The 18,168-nt window shown below is 39.0% G+C and overlaps 1 protein-coding gene across 2 annotated transcripts in view; it reads right to left on the bottom strand.

The window, feature by feature from the left end:
* The window catches only part of LOC124711899 (afadin), a 1,103,288-nt gene that overhangs the window by 31,071 nt on the left and 1,054,049 nt on the right, over window positions 1-18,168 (bottom strand). The window contains exons 19-26 of one of the 2 annotated variants that reach the window (XM_047242145.1): window positions 16,292-16,357; window positions 15,439-15,512; window positions 13,463-13,581; window positions 9,573-9,740; window positions 7,482-7,613; window positions 7,146-7,332; window positions 3,583-3,894; window positions 720-876 (exon numbers count right to left, since the gene is read on the bottom strand). In XM_047242145.1, the coding sequence (XP_047098101.1) occupies window positions 720-876; window positions 3,583-3,894; window positions 7,146-7,332; window positions 7,482-7,613; window positions 9,573-9,740; window positions 13,463-13,581; window positions 15,439-15,512; window positions 16,292-16,357 (1,215 nt within the window). The remainder of the gene's footprint in view (window positions 1-719; window positions 877-3,582; window positions 3,895-7,145; window positions 7,333-7,481; window positions 7,614-9,572; window positions 9,741-13,462; window positions 13,582-15,438; window positions 15,513-16,291; window positions 16,358-18,168) is intronic. The other variant, XM_047242146.1, reaches the window with a different exon arrangement.

The raw sequence follows: 18,168 nt of genomic DNA, 5'->3' as shown, positions 1-18,168 counted from the left end.
GATAATAAAATATGAAACCAAATTGTCTTGAATATAGTTTGAGTCTTTTTGTTCCGTGTTTGTTACCATGAAAATCACAGATTTGAGGGAGGAAGTATCGGTTACTAGACACCAGTAGTTTGAGCAATGAAGGTGCACAGAACTGACATCATCATTATCGATAAGTACTTCTCATTTGTGAATAAATCACATTTCAGAACTTATGATCAATTATGAAACAACAGAAAAGAGTGAATGAAATTTTACTTTTCAAATATTTATTATATAAACATTAAGGGCAACAGCTGATGAGATATACTGACAGGACAGATTATGAAGTAAATGCAAACTGTTTTACCTATGTTCCAAACTTAATTACCACTACTAATAATAAAACAAAACCCTTGTAAATATCATCTGTAATTTTGTTTGTGCATCTCTTCCTAATGTGTCACTTTTTTCTATATTTTATGTCAGCTGCCACAGGCTAACTCAAAATTTCTTATTTAATCTGAGTGACAATCCTATATGTTAATTGTTTCATCATACTAAAGAAACAGCAAAGGCAAATTTCATCACATCGTGGATAATAGAGTGTGAACAATTTCTCCCTTCTACCAGATTCTCAGTTTTAAAGATCACATATGCCTTAACAAGCTGAATTCTGTGAAAATGTCTAAAGGACAACAGGTTAAAGGTGGCAATGCAAAAGACAAAACTGAATTTACTCTGTCATTTACCTGGGCATGCTGTGGGCTGCCATATGGGTCTTTTTGTGGAATGTACGCAGATGTGGGCCGGTCTCTGAGATCCCTAGCATTCACTGGGATTTCAGGTGTCCGATGCAGGGACGACTGTGACCCACGTAATCCAGTCTTCTGTGGATGTGGTGGACTCCTGGGAAGTAAATAAACATACATCGTCTCAAGCTAAAGGAAGCAGTTTAAGAAGACTGAATATTAAATGCACGTGTGTATACCTCCACAACAAAATTTAGAACCTGCTGCATACCCATTATTCATATGATCAATTATTCCACGTAATTTGTCAAAAACTAAAGGGTTTAGTAGACAACAATTGTGCTCCACCAGCCTAATTTTCCATTTCAATTTACACTCATATGAATATCAATTATATTACTTTTTATTCCATATGTTTTTGAGTATTCCAAACAAATAAATGTAATAAGTGTCAAACAAAGAAAGATTACAATTTATATCTGTTACAAATTATTTTGAACCTTCATTTTAATTAAAAATACAATGATAAAATAAAGTAGGACTTGACACAAACTATTTATTAACACATCAAAAGAAAAAAAATGTCATTCAGCATGGCACAGAAAACAATTTGTATTTTGTATTGGTTTATATAAATACACATTTAGTTAAATATTATCTTCACGAGAACTATTATTTAACATAACACATATGATAGAAAGTTATTAGTTTATTTATGAGTAACACGCAAAACTGCGTAAGAAATGTAATACTACTGTCTGACAAATGGTGTTACACCCAAAACTTGTGATGGAACTCGATCATTCTACAACTTTGGGGCTAGTTGCAATTTTCCTGTCACAGTTATATTCTTAAAAACTTGCAGAGCTCTTGAGTCACTATGAATTAAATGAAAGGAAGACTGACTACTGAAGTCAATAGAAGAAAAAATGTAGGTATGAAATACTGAGTTACCCAGTTAACAGAGAACAAGTCTGCAAGAGTTCTTCATAAAAACAGAACTGAGCAGGGCAATAAAGGACACAATGTAAGAGATGTTTACGACACACAGGAATCGTATCTCTCTCTCTCTCTCTCTCTCTCTCTCTCTCTCTCTCATTTACTGCATGGACACAATAAATTTTTAGGGCTTGTATTCCAGTTTGAAGAAACTGATAAGCATTCCTAACATGAAAGATGAACACACTGCATGGTCATATGAAAACATAGTGACAGTAGTTGAAAAACATTTGTGGTTATTATTGAATACAAAACCACCCACCAATGTAGTAACATACTAATATTTATTACAGAAAGAATATTTAGAAAAAGAAGTAAAGAAAACTAAAGTGTAACATTCTGTCATCAGAGATAGACTACAGTCTCAGATATCACAAGGACAAGCAACAAACTGGCCACATTCTTTTCAAAACAATCGTCCTGGCATAAGAAACCTAAATATGAATGGTTGGAAGAGTACATGAACTCCAGACTTCCTGAGTGCAACTCCTGCATCTTAGCCACTGTGTCACTATGCTGAGTCAATATTCAGAGGCCCAGCAATGGCAACAGAAGATTAATTACATTAATTATGATAAAGCAGATTCTTGTCAGAGGTTCTATAGATTAGTGGGTTCTGGGAAAGCTATCAGCAGAACCACAGCAAAACTTCAAAGACAGTGAATGGGGCATGTTATAAGATCAGTACTTGCTATACAGAAATTTTAAAAGGAAGTAGTAACATAGCAGTACAGCCATCTGTATTTTCACAATATCACTACACAATTATCACATCTTTCAATTACCCCATCTTACCATAGATGAAGGCAAGCCCAAGACACCATATGAAGTTTCGAGATTTGCATTAAGCTACAATGCTACATAACAAGTAATGGATTCTTTGTAAATTGATTTTTTGATGAGAAAATTGAATTTTTAATAAGAAAGTGTCTTTAAAATAGTTTCAACTGAGGTCTTGACAAAGAAATGTAACAAAATGATACAGCCTTTGTTTTTATGCACTGCAAGCTTTCTGAGCATGTGTTGCTTATATTATAATAACAGACCATATGCTGTTTTTCTTCATGTGGATCCCAAATGTATATTATTTCAGTGGGTGGGTGGGAGGAGGAGAGGTGAAGGTATGCTTCAATTAGCTTTCTGTGAAGTTCATTCAGGTTCATAACTCTGTTAAGGAATAAGAAATACATGTGATGGTTACATAAACATTCAGAACTATTGAGCTCAGTAAAGTTTCTAAATCATAAATACAAGAAAAGTTTGCAATTTGCATGTTACCACAACAATAAATTAAAAATGCTCAAAATAAACAAACTGAGCCATGAAGCCCAAAAACAAGAGCGAGATGTCTCTGAAGCAACTAAAAGTACTTAAGTGAAAAGGCCAGGATATGAAGAGTTGAACAAACCTAGCACCATGTCTGCGGAATGAGAAAGTTACAGGAAATCTGCAAATGCACATGGAGCTAGTGAGATGGTTGTAATAAGTATATCTCATTATAAAGAAGTTTCATTCCTTCTCACATTTTTACAAGCATCTAGATATTTTCCTGAAAAATAAAAAATATCTAAGGTATTAACTCTGATACTATCTACGGACGGAATACTGAAAATTCCTTAGCACAACACGCTAACTAGATCACATAGCAATGGTTATTTGTACATCACATTTACACATTAGAAGCTTATTTTACAACGATAAACAGAGTAATTTAGCAGGAGGCTCTTCTTCTGGTGCTACTTTATCTATATTTCCTTATCTTTGTGGTATATCCATCTTTTTGAAAGACAGAGTTGCAAGCACTGGAACACAAGTAGCAACAAGGGACAAAAAATAATGCTGTGAATTTTAGCTGTCAGGTTACCTGTCAGTATAAGCTGGATGTGATGCATCATGGTAGTGACCTTGTGGACTTGGCATCTTCCCACCTTGTCCTGGAGGACCACTTCCACGAATGGGACTCGAGGGAGGGTAGCCTCCATTGTGCACCTCTTGGTTACGATAGATGCTGAGGTTTTGGTAGAATCGTTCACTTTCTCCACCAACACCATGCTGGGGAACATTCTGCTGCTGTGGTTGTGCCACCTGATGTGCATGAAGTGCAGGATTTGATGCCTGCCGGGAAACGGGTACAGACGGTGGCAGGGTGCGAGTGTCACTCAAATTCTGACTAGATCTGAAAAACATTCATACTATGTCAATATTTCACTTACGTATTATGACTAACTTCAGCTTGCAACACAACACTGGTAATACCATATTTATTTATTACTGTACTTAACAATGGAAAATCCAGGATGGTATGTAACAATAATAGAAAAAAGAAAGTTGCCACTCACCATATCAAGGAGATGCCGAATCCCAGACAGGCACAACAAAAATGTCACAATAAGCCTATGGCCAGCATGGCCTTCATCAAACATAGATCTCTCTCTCTCTCTCTCTCTCTCTCTCTCTCTCTCTCTCTCTCTCTCACACACACACACACACACACACACACACACACACACACACACGCAAGTGTGCACAATCGCAACTGTCGCACATGACTGCCTTTGGTGGGACAGCTGGGAATATCATTGTGGGAGGTGTGGGAAGGTTAGTGGGTATGACATTCCTCAGGCATGATGAGAGGTAGCTGAATCTCTGTGAATGTGATTTAGTTGATCCAGTTCTGGATGGTACTCAGTCATGAGGGGAGCTCCTCTGCGGCCAGATGATGGAACGTGGGCAGGTGGTGGGCGATTGGAGAAAGAACACATGGGGGATCTGCTTTTGTGCAAGGTAGGGAGGATAATTACCTGTGAAACCAGTCACCTGATCTACAAGCTGCAACCACTGTGCTGCATTCTAGGTCAGCACGGCAATCAACAAGCTGTCTGTCCACATGAATGGCCACTGACAAACTGTTGCCAGTAAACATCTGCACCATCTAGTTGCTGAGCATGCTGCCCAACACGACATTCTTCATTTCACTGACTGTTTCACGACCTTCACTATCTGGATCCTTCCTATCAACACCAGCTTCCCTGAACTGCACAGGTGGGAATCCTCCCTACAATATATTCTATGTTCCTGTAACCATCCTGGCCTCAATCTTCATTAGTCATCGCCCTTTACCCACCTATCACCCTCCCTTTTCCCATTCCAGCACTATACAGCCCTCTACTCCACCAGTGCATCCACAATCTGTTTACTTATCTCCTTTTCCGCTGCACCCTCCCCCACCTCCACCCTCCATCAGCCCCCAAACTGCACCAGCTGCCCCACTCTCTCCTCACCTCTTCCCTGTATGCTCCCACAAGCAGCACTTTACTGTCCTCCAAAGCTACCCTGCTATCTCTCCCCCTCCCTGTCCCAGCCTCTTCACCCTCACTACCCACATTGCTTCTCCCATTACGCACTGCTGTTCCCAGTCTGGCCTTGGTTTGTGTGCCTGTGCGTGTGTTTTGTCTGATTCTGATGAAGACCTGTTTGGATGAAAGCTTTGTACGACAGTCCTTTTGTTGTGCCTATCTGCAACTCAGCATCTCCAAATCACCGATTCATAACACTGTCATTATTTCATCCTGGATTTTCCATTATTTATCACATGGAAAGCAGATAGTAGACTGAGATTTATCAGAAGGATCGTAAGAAAGAATATTTCACCCATAAAGAAAGTTCCTATTTCACTCATAAAGGAAGTTGCTTGAACAATGTTCTTTCAACCAATTCTTGAGGATTATTCATTGGTCTGGGACCCTGGCCACACTGGGATGAAAGATAGGATAGAGAAAATTTCAGGAAAAGACGCACGATTTCTCATGGATCTATTTAGTCAATTGAAGTGTGTGTGTTAGAAATGCGCAACAAACTCTAGTGACAGGGTCGTAGTGGAGGGAGGGGGTGAAAGTGGGAGACGGAGGGGGCAGTATAAGTTAAGTTTTGTAAATCATGAAGAGGTCTAATAGTAAATTCCGAGATCCCATACATCAATACGATACAAGAAACATATTGATTCCTCAAATATGTATCTGTAATGGTAAAATTAGAGAAATTCAGATATACACAGTGGGGTACCTACAATCTTTCTTTCAATGTACCAACCACAAAATTGAACGAGAAGGGATTAATTCTCGTACTCTATGCATCACTATACAGCACACTAAACATTGTCAATGTAACATATATAGAATTCTGTTAATAAAGAAACAAAGTATAACTGTGTATTTCATTCAGCCAGACATTGTAACACTCCAACATCTTATCAGCGGAATGAACCCTGATAGCTGTGAGTACCTCAGATTTGTTTAAGTAAAATCAAATAATTAATGGTGTTGTTGATGTGAACATTTATGAGGGTCAATGAGAAAGTAATGCCTCCTATTCTTTTTTTTACCGAGAATCACAACATTGATGGCTAATTTATGACTTTTCAATGTAATCTCCATCCGTTTCCACATTTTTCGTCCTTTTCTGACCTCTTCAATCGTGTGATAACTGGTGTTTGGTCTTGCACTCTCTTGCAAAAGAACATCTGTAATAGCTGTTTTTGGGCAAACTCACTGAAGATGTGTTTTAGGCCATTTGAGGGTTCTGACATATTAGAAAGAATTTATTGTACACCCCTATTCCACAAAAACAACCATAAATGCATTCAGGAAGTGAAATGTGTAATACTGTCAATAGACATACAATAAAAGTAAAAGCGACATACTACCTGGCTTTCAGAACTAACAGTACATTCCTCAGAGAGGAGATACGGATGGGTTGGGTAAGAGAGCCAGAGAGAACAAGAGTGAGTACATATTGATGTACAAGGTTACAAAAAATGATGAGATAATTCAGACTGATGAGCCCGAATGGGGAAAAAAAGTTGTTGAAAAGTGACGGGTCCTTCTCATTCTGGGATCTGAATGACCTGCTCTTCCTTTTTCACTTCACCCACTCCATCCCTCTCTCCTCCCTGAGGAATGCACTGTTAGTTCACAAAGTTAGGTAGTGTATCAGTTTTACTGTTATGTGTCTATAAGCAATACTACACACTTTGCCTCCTGAAGGTAAGAAATGGCCACAGTTCTGTCCCATAATTTATTCGTACATATGATTTTGTTGTCATGTAGGTAACATTCTTGCATTGTTAAGGGAGAATTGTGACAAACAGTGAAACAATTTAGCAGTTTCACAACAAATAGTTTTTAGTTCATCAACATCCATTAAACATTGCGACTTTCTTCAAACTGAAACTGAACTGTTACATCTGGCTGTGTGATGGGCTGCTTCTCTTTTTTTTTTTTTTTTCTCTTTTTTGGCTGTGTGTGTGTGTGGGGGGGAGGGGGCTGCACGTGCAATAGTGCACAGTAGTCAATTGTGTTTATCAACCTGTCTTCAAGTGTTTGTGTGTGCCTCATAATTCTGACAAAAATAATTCTCTGTATGACTTACTTTGACCTGAGGGCAGTAGGTCCATTCACAGTTGGCTGGTGCTGTGGTGGTATGTGCTGGTGTGGAGGTCCATCATACGACTTTTGTGGTATACTGTTGGTTGAAGAGGTGCGACTATAACCAGGGTTGAATACCTCATGCTGCCCTACTGCCTGCGTTCTCCCTGCACTTATGTCTCCGTTACCACCTGTGGAGTTGGAAGTCCACTTTAACTCAAGAAGTTAACATCATAACACAACAATTAGAATATCATTCATAGCTTACATACATTAGAAGTAGTGTTATTGCTTTCTACATAACACAAAATTTATGTATTAATAACTCCTTGTTACTTACTGTTAAGAGAAGGTACTGATTTTGAACTCTGAATTGGAGCATGAGGCATTACATTTCTTCTGGGGTCAATCGTGTGACTTTGGTCATTCATGATTCTCGATGGCAGATCACGTTCACTCATTCGTCGTGGTCCTATGTTAAAGAAAGTGGCATACTGTGAGTTAAAGTAATAAGGCTCCATTTCATGATTTAAAGATATAATTTTTACCAAACAAAAACAAAGCTAGAATGTAAAAAGCAAAAGTTTAACTGTTTCTCAGAGAAACTGTAATGATAATAAAAATTTCACCATAGTTCAGATTTTTGTCTGCAATGCATCGTCAAGTATTGTCAACATGCACTACACCAAAAAGCAAATGTCAATAAAATTGTTTCTTTATTTGTATACACTAATACACTAAAGAAAAGATGAAACCATAATGTCTGCAAATGGCAGATTATATTAACTAATACATCAAATGAAACTGGAAGCAAAACGTGTGTTCAGCAGGTAAATAACATTCATTAAACTACACTGATGTAAAAATCATGCAAAACAAAAATTCCTTCTTCATCCACTATCTCCTATCCATTCACAGTGAAGCCATGCAAAATGTCATTATGTACAAAAAATAAGTAAAACAGAATTTAAAAAATCTTGAAACTAAATGTTGTGCTCCACTCAACTAAAGAGAGCCACATGATCACTAATGGCAACATGCTACAGTGAATGTATTGTTGCCTTACTGTCGCAGCGACCTGATCTCAGCTTCCCCATAGCCAGCAAGTTGTCCTCACTGCAAGGTCGCTCCCAGCTGCGTTGTTTCTGGTCCGGGCACCCTCTTCTCACACAAGGAGAGGTCTGAGTGACCTTTGTGGCAAAATGAACAGTTTTCAGTAAATCATCAGCACTTGCAGAACGGCTTTCGATATCCTTTTTATGGTGACAGATTTCGCCATCACTTTTCCTACGAATGCACACTGTGTGGCAGCTTTCGTGATACCTTGGAGATGTCTGTGTAGTTTTTGTTGCTAAGTTTGGGAATTGTAATAAATCCTCTACACTGTCAGTGTGTTCCCACAACTCCTGGCTATTGGTTTTATGTACATCACTTTCACTTTTGCTTCTATTATTCAATCTGCAACAGCCTCTCCTCTGGCCAGAGCACTTCCTACGAGTTTTTGTTGCACTTACATTTTCTTCACTCTGAAGTTTCCTTGTGGTGTATGCCTTTCTTCTTACACGTTTTGCTGCTAGTAAGTAACTCTCACTTTTACTCCACCTGAGCGGAGACAGTGGTCTAATATTTCTGAATGGCATAGGCTTCACTACTTTGTCTTGTTGACCGAGTGGTGACGAAATTGTCTCCAGACTAGATCCGAGTCGATACACAAGTGTGTTACCCGGTGTTCGGTATACTGTACCCCAATGGGGTCTTCCTGATAAATTGGGAACAGATTTACAAATACGCTTTCCTGGACGAATGAGTCCACGTTCACCCATCTGGGAAAAATGTTTTGCGAGAGCAGCAACTCTACCCTCACCCAGACGTACTTCATCTGGTGACTTCCAGCACTTGCTATCATCACTGTCTGCATTTACTGACACATCTTCCATTGTACTAAAATTAATTTTATGGTCCACACTTTCCAGATTACCATCACTAGTAAATAGCTCTGGAGGGGAACATACTATAGGTGGAGCTTTATTTTCAATATCCAACAAAATTTTATCGACATCTTCAATAATTTTCAACTTCTCCTCTTCATCAAGTTCTGTCCTCCTATGAATATGTGGGGCAGCAATGTTGTTCTTTTCACATGACTGACATGTGAAACCACCCACGGCACCTAACATGTCAGAAGGGGTGCAGAATGATGACTGTGAACAGCACACATCAGAGCATGCGTCATCTGAAATTACAGATGACACCGAACCATCTTCAGCTTCGACAACAACTGTAGGTACCACGGGAAAATTCCCCATTCGACGGTCAACAATGCTGCGTACGGAATCACTGCCTAACATCCTTCCACATAGAACACCTGTAGCAGGACATGTGGCTCCGACGTAACACTCATTGTATGGCCTCCGACACCCCGGCACCCCACCTGTGTTGCTCCATTCGACGAGACGTTCCTGGTACGACACCGATGACGGCAAGTGCATCACAGACGATGCTGACGGGGGATCTGCTGGTGGCTTGTGCAGGGGATGGGCTGACGTCACCAGTTCAGATTTTGGTCGGGGCCGAGGGGCAGAAGAGGGCCCAGCTGTCGCTGTGAGGGACAGAGCAAGCAGCGCAAAGCAGGTTGTTAGTTGGTTAGTAGAGTGACAAAGCAAGGACAAAGCTTTATTTAAAATCACAAATACAGAGTCACCAGGGTATTTCTCTCTCTCTCTCTCTCTCTCTCTCTCTCTCTCTCTCTCTCTCTCTCTCTCTCTCTCTCACACACACACACACACACACATTAAATTCTTTCAGTAGATTTGTTAGACAGAAACACCAGCTGTTCTTTTGCATGCATGGCAAACTTTGTTAGTTTATGTACACACACACACACACACACACACACACACACACACGCACACACACGCGCGCGCGCGCATGCACGCAAAGCCTTCCATTCCCATCCATATCATTATGAATGAACAAACACAGCTAGTTATGATTGTTAATCACTAGTACACTGCTCACATTAATTAGTGGAACATCTGCAGTGTTAACTCTACTTGACACTTTTTACACCATGACACTGCTGAACAGCTGCCAAGCCCATGGCTACTCACTGTACAGAACAACCACATGCTATTTTATCCATTGGCTTAGTCCTGCATTACAGTGTTGAAGAATCCTCACAATAAGTTTGGTATCAGTGTGATGCAGTAAGATCCACAGACTGCAGTAATAAGTCATAAATAGAGTTTTCAGTATGCCACATACACTGCTATTGATTAACTGCTTGCAAGTCACTACAACAGCAGAAAGCAGATATCATTGTCTCCCTGACTGTTATTCAGTTGCCTCAGAGTAACTACAATGAGACAGAAACAATCACAAGACATGTAGGGCAAAGTTGTCAATGCATTACAGACCCACAAGGTGACTGATATCTGATGTTATCTAAAAAAAAAAAAAAAACCACACACACACATTGTGAACCTTACCTGCTATTCATGTAAACCCAAGGGAATAGCCAATTTTGACACTGGAGAACTGCATCAGTCACAGACAGCTAAGATTTGCTTGAGCAGTACACACCAAATTGTGCCCTAACAAGCTGACAGATCTGCTCAAGATTCTGTGATGGTGCTGCATGTCATCAGTACTGACAGATATTTGGACCTTGCCACCAACCAAAGTTGCCTAACCATCCAGGAGTACACTGACCAGATACTCCTAGACCATTTGGGGGCTGCCGCATATGTTGTTGGTGAAGAATCCCCTACCACGGGCAATAGTAATAGGGCATAAGTACATTCATCATCAAGGATGCAATGTGAATGCTGGAAATTCATATAATGGAGTCACCTTTGACGAGATCTATCCTCAGTTCTGTCAAGCATGTGTGGAAAATTATTGAGACAGCTGTTCACACTCATCTGGTGCACCACAAATACTCACAGACTTTCATGAATTAGTGGGAAAACATTCCTCAGAAGGACCTTTGTACACTTATACAGAGTGTGCCACATAGGTGTCATGCTGTAAGAAATGGAAGAACACTTGGATTACTGATGCTCTCAAACTTCAATAAGAACCATCCTTGATGATAGTACGACTGATTGATTTCAACACTATTTACAATAGTTGTAAAGTACTGTTCTATGCAGTATAGAGTAAGTTCCAAAATAACCTCTACTAATTCTTCTGAATAGTATGCAATTATGCACAGGCATAAAATGTGTAAGAAATGTTCCATGATGTCTAACATACGAGAGTTGGAACTTAAATAGCGGCAACTATTTATTCACAACTGATACAAAAGACTTACATGTTTGCACCTATTACTGTCCTTCAAAGTAGTCACCAGCATTGTGTAGGACCTGTTGCAAGTGATGTGGAAGGCATAGTATACCGTTAGCACAGCCTGTTCTGTTGATGGTGCAAATGGAGCGGCCTACTGCCAGTCGAATCTCTGGAACAGTTCTGAAGAAAATGCCATGAAGTGGTTCCTTCATCTTCAGACTCAAATAAAAGTCACAAGGACTTAAGTTCGGGGAGTATGGTGGATGGTACAGCACTTCCCAGTCCCATCAACTGAACAGAGCAGCCACAGCTTGCGCTGTGTGTACCCGCGGATTGTCGTGCAGAATGATGGATGGGTTAAGCAGAAAGCATCGTCACTTCTTTTGCAAAGCTGGCCGCACGTGACTTAAGTCCTCATGACTTTGATTTCATTCTGAAGCTGAAGGAACCACTTCGTGGCATTCGCTTCACAACTGTTCCAGAGATTCGACGGGCTCCATCCGCACCATCAACAGTCCACATCACTGGCAACAGGTTCTACACAACACTGGTGACTACTTTGAAGGACAGTAACAGATGCAAACATTTAACTCTTTTGTATTGGTTGTGAATAAATAGTTGCCACTATTTAAGTTCCAACCCTCATATTTTGTGACTTATATTACATCAATGATAAAAAAAATTACATAAACATTTTCATTTCTGAAGAGACTGAGCTTCATCAGTGAAGGTAAGTGCAGTACATGCTCGGCTGACCTTGTCAACAGAGCTGTTTACCATCAAGCTTTCCACAGTGTGGTGTGCAGTTAGTGGTAGGCAATGCTCCAGTTACAGGCACATATTTGTGTCCATGCAATCATGTGTCCACATGGCACAGCACCTGTATTCCTCTGCTGACGGGTACTTACGTCACAATTCGGCCCGTCAATAAGCAGTTAAACTCCAAGCTCTGGACTGACTGTTAGCCACCCTCGAGTTTATGCTTCAGGCCGCAACGCCTGCTGCTACCCGTCATTTGTGCCATCTTGCGCCTTCTATCACTGCTGCTAGCCATAAGACATCTGTTCCGAAAGGCCCTACTACATTGGAACTGTGGTCTTTGCCAGGATAACAGCTGCTGTTGTCAGACAGCCATTCTGGAAGCCCCACTTCTTCAACTTATTGCCATTGTCAATCATATTCATGATCCATGGAACTAGTATTAATCTAATCTCTAATCTAATCTGATCGTGGGCCTTTCCATAGAGAAGGGCAGAAGGACATTTCAGTTGACTCATGTGGACCTTTTCCTCTAAGCTGTACCGAGTTAGTTCGTGGTCAATTAACAGTAGTTATTCCAATGCGAGCACATCAGTCACCCCTTAGACACACCACTTGGCTATGGGTTACTATAGTAATGGTTGTTGGAATGTGTCTTTCAATATAAAAGCCAATATTTCAACACTGTTCGACTAGAAATTAAACTATTGAATGAGTAATGTATTTTCAAACAGTAACAGACAATCATGTTGTGTATGGAGAATTGCATCCACACAAACAATGACATTACTGACAATATCTTTGTTTCCATACCAGGGAAACTTCATTTTTCAAGTACAAAGGAATACTAACATGTTTCAGTGTGGACTTGAGCGAACCTGCATACTGTGAGCAAGCACTGTCAGAGTACATCAAGCATTTTCTGTTCATCTTCTGGTGATTTACGTTCAATAAGGATATTTCCGCATATCATGCACACTTGGGTTCCACAACAGTAATGGTTTGAGAAAATAATATTTTTTCCAACACTGGCCGATTGATTTTGTTATTCCACTAAAACTTGTAAAAGGGATCATCATAATGCTTTGTAGGAAATCTACAACCGCTATCTTATTGTTTGCAATTATTTGTGCCTTAACGAGAAAAATTCTAATTAATGAGCATATTTGTTAATTCTTGACAACAGCTTTTATCACATGTATCCCACAGCCTATAGTCTATAAGCAGCTAGTTGTTCTGTCAGTAGTATAGCAGACATCATGAGCATCTTACCTCTGCCCATGACTGGTGATGGTTGTTGGAGCAATGTAGCCAGGCCATGGTAAATGGCTCCCTGTTTTGCCACCTCCAGTGTAACGGTGGGGCCAGTACGTACCAAATATTCAGCGGCCCTGGATAACAGTGTAAGCCAAAACTCAATATCTACACGTTTTAGCAAACAACAATTTGCTATCTGTGAGATTTGGAAAATACAGGCAAAATGTAGGTATACATAGTCTGGTGACAGTAACAATAAAGCACTTGCTATAACAATATAATTTTATCATATATGGTAACTGCAATACACAAGGGTAAACAAGGGTAACCAGAACACCGTAATATAAAACATTTATCAGGCATCGTCAGTAGCACTTACATTGTTCTTTGATAACACTGTTACCTGAATGACTGTAAGGAAATTCAGACGAAGTGCATGGCAATGTCTATAAATAAAACAAGAAAACTAATAGTGTCTGATTACATGATCAGTGGTAACTATTAGGAGACCATCACATCCTTATTGGGGAAGACAAATGAAAGATGGACATTTGTTGGGAGGACTCTGTAAAGTGCAGTTCCTGTGTTAAGCAAGACCCAGGTAAGATCCTACTAAAACCTATCCTGCTGTACTATACCAGTGTTTGGCATCTTTATCAGGTGTGCCCAGTAGCAGACACTGAGGAAATTCACAGATCTGCTGCTTGAATTGTATCCAGTATACCCATTATACATGCGTAACAGAAATAATCGCATGATTTTCACTGGTGTCTCTGCAAGAAAAGTTCTGTTTATTTTTTCAAAAAAACTTTAAAGTATACTGTGCAACAATTCTTCTACTAACAACGTATTATTAGTGTGACGAAGATGAGATTACAACAAGAAAGATGAGAGAATGTATGGAAAGAGAGAGTCACGTTTCCAACATTCTAGATGGAATTGGAAAGTGTGTGCCTAACACTGATATGCAAAAGTGGGAAAAACATAGATACTGATTTCGATTTCATCATCGAGGTCTGAATGTCGATGGCCAGTAATAATTGGAGCCCATAACATATTATTTTTGACACTTATGTTACATCGTGAATTTATAGAATGACGTAAAAAATCTAATACCATATTTATTAATCTATAAATACAATAACAAATAACATTATATGTCCCACAACTTTTTGTTTACTGACTACAAAAATAATATTTTTTGAAGAGAATCTTTCCCTCCAATCTATTGCATTGTTGAAAGAGAGTATACCATGCTTTTAGGAACAGTTTTTCAGAAGCTGACTATGTGACTACAAACTTCAAATAGTGAAGTGTAATTTTATGTAGTTTTTGTACCTTTGGATAGTAGTACTAGTGATGTAGTGGATCTTGTTTAAGATCTAGAAGGCCGTCTTTTAGATGATGACCGACCTGTAATGGTATGTTCACTTCCACAGTTTGGAAATTAGGTTTTTTTTCATGCAGTGTTCCCTCCAGACACCATGTCTCATTTCTCTACTTTCACATAATGAATCAATCTGTCATCAAAACCAACTTGACATCAAGAAAGCACAGACTGAATGAACAATGAAAGATATTAATCCACACTTAGTTAAAATAATACCCAATGTTCCTGCCTCAGTCATTCAAAAAAGAATTTGTCTCCACCCCATGGCCATATCCGACGAACTACAAATGTGTTGCACTAGTGTTGTAACAATACATATTCAGAAAACTATATATTTAAATGACCAAAAAATTATTGACAGTGGTAACAAGAAGCCTGGTGTTTGCCAACACTGAAGGTTGGAATTTTGTCTGCCAACATCGAAGGTCGAAATTTTGTCATTAACATCGATGGTACAATGTTTCATTATCGGTATTGAAAATTTATGTTTAAGCTTATCACACTGATATTTTGCAAATATCAAAATCACTGAATGTTCCTAAGCTATGATACTCATGTTTACATAGGTATACATTTGACTAGAAAGTGTACAAATACTCACTTCTCTTGTGTGATTCCAACCAGGCTCTGTCCATCAACTTTCAGCAATTGGTCTCCAGCCTGCAACTGACCATCCTGAAAACAAAAGAAAACATAATTTCTGCTACTTAAACATGTAACAGTGTCATGTGATGCAGAGCACAAAACAGAATATATTACAGTAACACATACGTTACTGAGTGTAGTGAGAATGCAAACTGTAAATTAAGCCTACCAATTCATGTAATCATGGTGTGGAAAGTTCTGGCAGAATATAAGTAATTTAGGAATAAAAGTGACGCCCCCCCCCCCCCCCCCACACTTGTGCAACTACACTGGGCTGGCTGGGCACACAAATATGTATTCAGACAGCACAGCACAATGTCCAATGTAGCTGCAAAAGAGATTCACATCCGTGTGTGTGTGGTTTTTTTTTTATTTTTTATTTTTATTTTTTTTTTTTTTTTTTTTTAGGGGAGGGGTGCGTACATGTGCGTGTGTGCTCATTAAAGTATTCATCAAAAAGCTAGTAAGCTTTCCGTTTTTTTACTGTGCGCTGGTTGGAAACCCAACACTTGTACTGTTCAGCGGGTGGTCTCTTTTAATGATTCAAAAGAAAAATGGAAACTTATGAAATGAAAAATAAGTAAAAGCCTTTAACTGCTACTTTGACATTCAGCTGTATCATTAAAATTTAATGAAACAGAGTTCCAAAAATAAGATAAAAACTTGGAAAACTGAGGAACTATAAATGCTGTCTTTGTGATTATCTAAAACACTAATCTACAGGAATTATTTTAAAAGATTCTCTCTTGAATATGCTGTATTACAGTGTCAAGTAATAAAGAAGCATATCTGATACTGAATAAACTTACAGCATCAGCTGCTCCTCCTTTCACAACAGATTTGATGTAGATGCCTAGACGATCCTGTCCAGCTCCCTGGAACACAGAGATTGAAACAAACATGAAAAACCTACATACATTTTCAAACAAATGGAAATTCAGGATGGAACAATAACAATACATTTTAATTTTATGAGCTTAATAATAATTGTTGGTGCCATTTACAATGCACATAAGTGAAAATTATAAAAGAGTACTCAGGCAGAAACAGTGAGACCACAACAGATTCAGCATGTTATAATTGTTTGTGTGTGTGTGTGTGTGTGTGTGTGTGTGTGAGAGAGAGAGAGAGAGAGAGAGAGAGAGAGAGAGAGAGAGAGAGAGAGAGAGAGATCTAAAAGAGCAATAGTTAGAGGCAACACAAAATGATGAAATCTCTATTAATTAAACACTCTAATTCAAAGAAAATACAAAGGCAACTGATCTGATGGCAGCTTTTGTACTCATGAAATTGATTGGAAACCGTAATACAAGTGAAGGGTCTCTAGGTATGACAAGCATTGCTAGGCACCTGCATGGCATGGATTTAGTGAGATTATTGATGAGTTCATACAGGAAATTTTGTCATTTCACAAGACAACCACACCCCAAATCTGGAGCTGTTTCTGACACTTACCTATTCAGCAAACAGCTTTACCATAAGCTACCTCAACTCACTTTCAAAAACTGATAAACCTCATATACTTATGCACCAACAGATACAAATCAAATTAATGTTCCACACTTATTCCCCGCACCTGAAACATAAGTTACCAAATAGTCTGGATGATGATTTTATCTTAAGAAAATGAAAAACTCAAACAACAGAAAGTCCAGGTAGGAACATCACTTGCTTGTGTGTGTCTTTTTCATTGTGCCTGTCTGCAACTTGATGTGTCTTCTTTACAGTAAGTGAAAATGAAAAACTGATGGATGAAAATGGTCAACACTTGTTTGGCATCACCCTGAATAACTATTTGACCTTTTCAGCAGTGTCAATCTGTGACAGTTTTGAGTTTAAGTCAGCTAACGAAAATTGTTGAATAACATGCTTAACTCAACCACCAGTGTTGTAACAGACTGATTTCCTATTTCCATTATTATAAGCATCTTCATTGTTTCAGACCAAAATTGCTAATTGGAATTATCTACAATAAATACCTTTACGTCTGTTGATTTTGTGCTGTTAAAAATAACTTACTGAGTTCTATCACTTAGGAAGTCCTGAATCCAGTCACAAATCTGCTCTAATATTTCGTTATCTTGTATTTTGTTCACTAGATGACAGTGCTGTACTTGTTACGTAACATTCCTCCGATAGCCAGTAATGTAATTAGCTCTGTGAAACTTTGGACTTCTAGTTACTGTTAATTTCCACATTAATGAGCAGAAAAGATCCTTGAATGTTTGGGAAACCATCTTGACAAGCCTAGCAGTTTGACAGAAGCAGTCAACTTGCACCAGTAACTTAAGAACTCTACCCAGATCTGGAAAAGACATCTCAAATCCTAATGGAATCCTAAAAATAGAAACTTACATCCCAGTGAGTACTGGAAAATATTTTTCTTACCGTTTCCCATTATGGTCCCCGTGAGACAACAATACTACTCGTGCAGCTACAGCATCTAGCAATGCACTTTCTGCAAACTCAAACCAATCCTTCAATTACAGCAATGGTTGGGAACTGGAGTCCACCTTTATTGGTTCAGAAACAGTATGCCACATAGCAACTTGTTGCTGTTACTGCCATCACTCTTCTCTGGTGCAAATCAGCAGGCCTATGAAAAGCCTGACATAGAATTTCTAGATCAATGTTTGGACATTATGTCCATGGTTTCACAGAGCTAATTACATTACTGGCTATCGGA

This window comes from Schistocerca piceifrons, chromosome 8, assembly GCF_021461385.2.
Source record: "Schistocerca piceifrons isolate TAMUIC-IGC-003096 chromosome 8, iqSchPice1.1, whole genome shotgun sequence".
Lineage (NCBI taxonomy): Eukaryota > Metazoa > Arthropoda > Insecta > Orthoptera > Acrididae > Schistocerca > Schistocerca piceifrons.
This window is presented reverse-complemented; position numbering and strand designations above follow the sequence as displayed.